General features: G+C 32.7%; 1 protein-coding gene across 1 annotated transcript; it reads left to right on the top strand.

The window, feature by feature from the left end:
- The first annotated feature begins 2769 nt into the window (after positions 1-2769).
- LOC130624024 (uncharacterized) lies at positions 2770-7373 on the top strand. Its single transcript, XM_057439588.1, has 3 exons — positions 2770-2984; positions 5471-5836; positions 5944-7373. The coding sequence occupies exons 1-3, from the start codon at positions 2901-2903 to the stop codon at positions 6787-6789; spliced, it is 1296 nt and encodes a 431-aa protein (XP_057295571.1). The 5' UTR covers positions 2770-2900; the 3' UTR covers positions 6790-7373.
- The last annotated feature ends 295 nt before the right edge of the window (positions 7374-7668 follow it).

Here is a 7668-nt window from a genome sequence, read left to right as displayed (position 1 = left end):
TCAAAATCTAAATTTGTAGCCAAATCTAAAAAATTGTCATGTTTTGAATTATGATAATTAATTTATTGTAACATGTACAGGCTGTGTATGCGCTTAAAAACCCGAATAAAAATGTAAACAGACGGACAAAATGTGAAACGTACTGGAAGTTTTTTTAAAGTATATTGTAATCTTCTCGGAAACTTTCTTTTCAAAACAATAGAACTGCTTTATTCTTCTGTCAAGCTTTGGACTGTTAAAAGGCTTTTAAAGGAGCGTTACCAGTAAAAATAAACGTCTGAAACACGTCTTTAAAACGTCTGTTAGAGACTAGCGCAGACGTCGCTGAGACATCTCTGACTTGCCTAATAGCGTGACGCCTAAAGACGTCTTTGACAGACGAAGTAAAGACGTATTTTTGTGACGTGTCGGTCCGGGGTATTTTAAATATATTATGACTTCCATAATTTTACCAAATAACTTGTCCAAATTGAATCAAACTAAGCACACCTATAGTACGTCATGGAACAAACAAAATGGTAGCAATAAATGTTTGCTTGTGTTAGCACTTTTACTTTGACGTCATCGACAACTTTAAAGTTGTCTAATATACCACTATCTACTTAAAATTTGATTAATTTTGTTCGAGGGCGAATTTTTACATTCTGTTTAAAGTCTGACAGCCAAATAACAGTTATTTAACATATTTTAAGGTTTTTACATAGTTCGGGTGAATAAAGGCCACAACGACGTTTCATTTCGTCTCGTTTGATTGTTATACTGCTAAAGCAGGCCTGCTTTAGATAATTTTAGCCTATGCATAAAATGATTAGTAATTTAAATTCTGATAAGGGTGTGACAAACGAACAAAAAAATGGATTTGGTAAACGATGATGAAGAATTTAATAAAAAGTTTCCATTTCTATCATTTATATAAATAAACAGTTTTATAACAATAAAATAATATGGAATACACGCTTTTTTATAAGCAACAGAAATATAAAAACTTTAGTTGCGGAAACTTTTCTTGATCTTATAGATGAACTTTCTTAGTGGATGATCAATGCGCAGCAGGTAAGCAACAACCGAGCCTTTAAAACAGAAAAACCTAAGCTGCATTAAGTTAATCTGCTGTTTTGCTTATAAAGAAGCGTACATAACACAAAATATACATTGTAATACTACAAAATTAAAATTGTTGACCATGAACAATAACAGTTAGTATCTTTAAAGGTTGTCTCGAACAAAAGCCTCATTTTATTGTCGCCAACCACCACCAGTTTGGTCTGAGCCCTGCTTGTGCACGTTGGATGCTGTGTTTTCTTAGAGGATATGTATTCCGAACAGACCAGTAATAAAATGTACTTCGGCCATTGCATCAATATATCAAGTAAGCAATTCTTTTATTTATAAGAATAAACTTTTCAGGTATAAATGTCATTCGTAACGTGCACTTGAAGGGAAGGGATAGTGTAGCTAAAACTAACCATTTAAAGTATTCTTTTCCCAAGTATTGATAAAAAAGAACTCTACTTCATTATAAACTGGCTTAAAAGAAGTCGTAAGTATAATCTTCCGTCCAAAAGTCAAAAAATCTTGAATGTTTCTGCCGGAGAAAGTACAACAATCTCTAAGATGTTCACTTTTAATCAGCAAATAATTTTCTCTATTGCCCATTCATATCTCGGGTAAATACAACTTCTTGCTTTGCTGATGTTTTCTTACCCTTTAATTTTAAACATTCTTTTCCGTTCAAATGTAAACGTCAAATGTAACATTTGTTGAAATAAAAGGATGTTCTTTACAAGTTTATTCTATGCGGTCATTCGAACGCTGTTTTCATTGTAAAATGTCCTTTTTTAGACAAATTTGATTCGAGTTTTTGGCTACCTCTATAAAAGAAGTGAAATATCAAAAACGGTTACTTTCACGCCGATTATTGCGAGTGGCAAAACAGACAACGCTATTTTCATTGTTGTGAAATTATCTTTAAAACGAATGATGACCAAGTACAGTCCTAACACAATTTCGTCTCAATAACGTATTATGTTTCTTTGTATTGGGAAGGTTGATTTTCCTTTTTCATAAGAGATGTATATGTTCTTACTTTTTTTAATTTTAGCAAATTTTAGCCTTATTTTTCTTACAAAATGTTTTTTATAAAAGCAAGTGTATACCGATTACCCCGTGCGCAGAAAATATTCCACTCGAACGGCTCATTTTCTGAACCGTTATATTTTTCAATTTGTGAAATAAGAGGTTTAATCGACAGTCTTCTAGTGGTGTTTTAAAAGACAAGAACAGACGTCTTCGAGCCATTCCATTTGAACAAGTTTGTAGAAGCTTTATCTAAAACCAAATAAACACGTCTTTTAGACGCTTTTTTCAAACGACAATCTACTGGTCTTATAGAGACCAAATAAAGACGTCTTTGAGAGGACTTTTTTAGTCGGAAGACGTCCGGATGAGTTAGGGACGAGTTAGGGACAAGAAACACCGTCAAGACGTCTTTGTGTTTTCTGGAATAATATTAAGCTTATTTATTACGCAGTAGGAATTAACCAAGTAAGCCCACCATCAAATAACCATCTCTCATAAGCTTCAAGTATTATGACCATATCTATATATACATTTCTGTTATTGCAAAATTCTCTGTATCTTTCCATCTCATAGTCTGCTGCTTATTCAATTAAAATGTTTTGTCTACAAATATATTTAGTTAATCAAGAGGATTAGTTGACAAGTTTTATTAATATGTTTTAAAGCAAGTTCAGGTCAGTAGTATTTAAATACACGAAAACTTATATACGAAGGAATTTTCCCTTTTTATTTAATTTTGTACTCAACTTTATCATCGTAAAAAGTCGAGAAAAGTTCTATAAATTAATGTTTACGATTTCATTGATTTTCATAACAACAAGATGGAGAAGATACCCACAACAGATGATGATCTGACAGTCGAATACCTAAACTCTGTTTTAACTGGCTTCCAAACAATAACATCGGTAACTAATTCATTTTTTCATTTTTTTCGGTCAAAAGTCAAGTTCATTACATTTTCAAGGTGAGATAAAATGATGATATTTATGCAGTAGAGAGAATACATTTTAGGCAGGATGTAAAATAGGCGATTCTAGTGAAAAGGGGCTAATCATCAGTACAAGTATAAGTTAATAAATCAAGTTTTAACAAAAGAACCGAATTGCATTACTGTTTATAAAAAGGGTACCATTTTGTCAAGAATTTGCTCTGTTAGCTAAATCGATTGGCTTTAAACAACCCTCATCCATTATTGGTGTTAAAAGAGCGAGACTGTTTAAAGTGTACTCGCATTCTTTCGGGTTGCACGTAAGAAAAAAGTCGTGTAACAAAAACACTAAATATATATGCGCAAGGTAGCAAATGAAAGTTCAGTACTATTAAAGTAAGAAAACTTGGTAGCATTGAATCAACGAAGTAATCAACTTTTGTAATATGAACTGTTGAATGTGGTAATTGTTGGTTTAAATTCGATTCGTTGTTCTACAGTCACTATCCATATCTTTGTTAAAGGTAAAAAAATATAATCCCTGTCAAAACAAGGGTTAAGAGCTGATATTAGGTGGTTTCAGCTTAAAGCCTTTAGACATAGATTTTATTCAACGATTTAGCTAATAACGCTTAACGAAATTTAAGAGCTCGGCGAATAAAGAGCACAGAGATATTCTTACGCTAAATAGATTAAATATTTTTTGTCAAGAGCTAAGTTCATTATTTAATTGAAGAAATCTCAGTAAAAAGTGAGGATAAAGAAATTTAATGAGATCCAGATATGACATACTGACAATAAAAATCAATGGGTTTACCAGTCCTAAAGTAGTCACTTAGAGGTTTGTTTGTATTATGTACGTGAACTCACACGAACATACAAAAAATCTGGACAGAATCATACTGAAGTGACAAAGTTGGATATACCCAAATAACCAAAGTCCGCTGTGGCTATTGGCAAGTCTAGTATGGAAATAAGTTTAATAATATTAATTTCTATTAATTTTCTATTAATTTAATATTAATTTTCTAATACGTGTGAACATTAAAATTTGCCACCTTGGTCACTATATTGAATAAACGGTTGTATCGCCTTGTAGCTTCTTGAAAACATATAAAAACCTGTAAGTCCACCCCTTGTAAAAAAATAAGTACAGCTCATATAGAAGACCTTTGAAAGTTATTTAGGAATATTTCTATTTTTCTGAATAATATTTATTGGTTCTCGAGGTACACTTTAAATGTTTGCTTAGTTATTAGAAATTATGACGTCTCAACATGTATTTGGTTTTACTGAGCATAATTATATTAGTTAAAGTTTTGTAAAATGTTCAAAACGCCGACTTAAATGGCTAAAAAGTTATTTTTTTCAATCCTACGTGCCATGGATAACTGCTACATACTACACCTCACCCAGAACTAGTTTTCATAATGTCATGTATAATTAGTCAAAATTTCAAAAGTCAAAAGTATCGTACGAAACAATTTAGGTATTTCAAAAAACAAACAAATTCTAACACAACTTTTCAAGCTCTTTTATACGATATTAATTTGTTTTTGCCGGACGGGGTTGTGGAGTATTTTACTTTGAATGGGCACAATGGCTAACACAGTCGTCTCTACTTTCTCATATCAAAAACACAGTTTTATTTCCACGGAATATGTTTCTGCATAATTTTTTTGCAAGCGAAAATGACCTGATGCATTCAAACATTTGAATACAAGTCTATCTGAAAAGTTTGTACCTGTACAGGTGGGTACTTTTTGATCAAATACAGCAACACCAAAGAGACGTCAGTCTGTGTGTACTTCTATTTCAACAAGTAACAGTAAGTTTAACGTCCCTGTTGGTTTCATTCTAACGGCTCGCTCTTCCTTCCTCCGCTGTTACTATGTTAAAATTTCACTTTAGGCAAAAAAACAATAAAACAGCTTTTAATTGTGTCTGGTTGGTGTTAGGTTTTAAAATAACTCTAGCGTAGCAGAAATGGTAAGGTTGTTAGAATAAACGGGGATGGTTAGAAAAACGAAAATCTTTCGAAGATAAAACTTTTCGTTGCTTCATTCAGCTAAATACCATCAATGACATAAGTTTCTTTACAGATTTTGCACTGCTAATGGGCTTTAGAATCCATGCGCATACACAAGAAGCAGAATATAAAAGCTTTTATTGCTTTTCTTTTCACCTTATGTTTGCTTAAAAAAGAAAAGGAGACGTATTTTAAGATTTATTTATTTTCATACTTGATTCAAAACACCGGCCAAACGTTTTCGGATTAGTATCATAACATGTCAAGGAAGGACACAAATTTAAAAACAGAGCAATTAATTTGGATTGCTTACTAATTGATTGTTCATCATTAATTTAAGTATCACGTGAAGTATGTAATAAGGTATCTAGGTAGATTGGTAACAGCCTTAAATGCATTTACAGTTAAGAATTGACAAAATTCTTTGCGTTTAGGTGACAGTTAAACATCCAAGCACATATGGTACCACCTCTACAGTTAGAAAAATATTTCTAACCTATGACATCAAAAAAAAGAATGGTGGATTATCTCCAGCCAGCATTGTAGCAAAATTTGGTAAACCAGCAAACGAGGTTCTATTTAATCAATCGCCAGAAGAAGATTTTCTGCGAAATGGAGAGATCTACAAGAAAGAAGTAATGATCAACAAATTTTTAAATGGAAGGGATATTGTACCAACGGTTTATTACGCCATTTGTAATGATATTCAAGATTTCGTCATGCTGATGGAGGATTGCTCGCATAAAGATGATGTCAAAGGAAAGGACCAATCGATTATGAACATAGTCGGCGTTGATGAGGTAATTTGTTTTATCTCACTACTGATACCTTTCTTTGTTTAATTATTATTTAGACAAAACTTTGTCAGTCATTCCTTTCAAGTTTACTTTCTTTGTTATTACTTCAGGCACGTCTCATCATTCCCAAGCTAGCACGATTTCATGCAGAATTTTACCATAGAAACAGTGGGTCGCATATATCTAAAGGTATTTTAGGTGGAAATACAGATTTGTTTATGAAAGAAAAGGGTTTAGATTGGATACCTGAATGTTTTACAGTCTTCTATTATGTTACATTTCGAACTGAAAGTTCTAAAGTTAAAGAGCTGGATGAATTCACAACAACCAGTGACATCACCATTCGTAAGTTTGCGAAAAGAGTTGATGTAATGTGGCATAAAGCATTTGATATAATGTCAGGCAAACTTGAAAAACTTTCAGAAATTTATGCGGGTTATAACATCCCAGACAAAATGATTGCAATTAAGCAAGGTAAAAGAAGTGTCGAAGAAAATGTTTACGACTCTATGAAATTATTTACAGAAGAAGCTGCCTTGACCCTCCTCCATGGTGATTTCCGATCTGATAATATTCTTGTTTACGAAAACCAAATTAAGTTTATAGACTGGCAGTTCGCCAGAATTGGATGTGGCTGCTTTGATCTATCTGCATTCATTTCAAATTCCTTTGACTTAAAAGATCTTGTTGACCACGAGGAAGAATTACTCGAATTGTATGTCAGTGTTTTGCAAAACAATGGATGTGATTGGTTAAGTTTGAGTGACATCAGGAGGTGGTATAGTCATTCAATGTGGATCTCCTTCAAACGAGCGTTGGATTTCGTAGTCTATGTGCAGCAATTATCGACTGGTGAAGCCCATAATGATGTTCTAAAATTCAAAGTATTAGAAGAAAAAATGATGCAGAAACTGGCCGTCTGTGTGTACAGGTTGTATAAGAACTTTTATGCTTAACATGCAGCATGTTACGAGAAAATAATAGAACAAGATACAGTTCTTTAAAAATCTCCATCACAATTGAACAATTTACTTTGTAATACGTATAAATTAAGCATAGCAGGGATTTGCACATTTAGTAATTTTAATTTCGTACACTTTATATGCCAATATTAGTAGAGAAATTAAATTTTAAAGGCGATACTATAATGAAATAGATATAAATCCTGTTTTTAGACAGAATAATTTGCCTTTTTAAAAGTTGTTGATAGTTGGAACTCCATACTATTGAAGGATAAAGGAGCTTAGATTTACGCTAAATATTGCTTTGTGCTAAATTGTCCAAGGTTTAAGTTTAAATTTCCACCTTTTTAAACAAATAAACATGTACTTTCTTGCACGCAGAAGTAATTCGAGACTCAGTGACACCAATTTTGTTATCGCAACTGCCAACAAGGAAGAGGTTTTGTTGTAATTACGCGGGTCATTGCTTTAATAGTTCGACAACTTTGAGTCTGCGTTTTATACACTTTTGTATGTATATAGGTGTGACGGCCACGCCTTTTTTTAGATTTTAGAAATATACGCTCGTGTAAGCATCTCTTTGTGTGTTCTCTTTTTGTGAGTTTACAAGATACAGCAATTGCTGACATCATCAAAATTAAAAAAATTCGTTTAGATTTTCCTTATTATAAATAAAAGTTTTGTACGGGTTTTAAAACCAGTCTGTGTCTGTGTAAAAACTAAGCGACGAGTAAGTAACAACTCAGATTGAGTAAACAACAAAAAGTGCAGGGCAAACAACAGTGCCGTGTAAAAGTTTGCATTACCGGAAAAAGAAGCACGTGAATTTTTTCTTCGTAAGTATAGAGTGAACAAGCATCAAGGAAGTAGAAA

The sequence above is a fragment of the Hydractinia symbiolongicarpus genome, chromosome 13, assembly GCF_029227915.1.
Source record: "Hydractinia symbiolongicarpus strain clone_291-10 chromosome 13, HSymV2.1, whole genome shotgun sequence".
Lineage (NCBI taxonomy): Eukaryota > Metazoa > Cnidaria > Hydrozoa > Anthoathecata > Hydractiniidae > Hydractinia > Hydractinia symbiolongicarpus.
This window is presented reverse-complemented; position numbering and strand designations above follow the sequence as displayed.

Coding starts and splice junctions, on each gene's coding strand:
- LOC130624024 (XM_057439588.1), top strand. CDS start 2,901: ATGGAGAAGATACCCACAACAGATGATGATCTGACAGTCGAATACCTA. Junction 2,985..5,470: donor GCTTCCAAACAATAACATCG/GTAACTAATTCA, acceptor CTTTGCGTTTAG/GTGACAGTTAAACATCCAAG. Junction 5,837..5,943: donor ACATAGTCGGCGTTGATGAG/GTAATTTGTTTT, acceptor TTATTACTTCAG/GCACGTCTCATCATTCCCAA.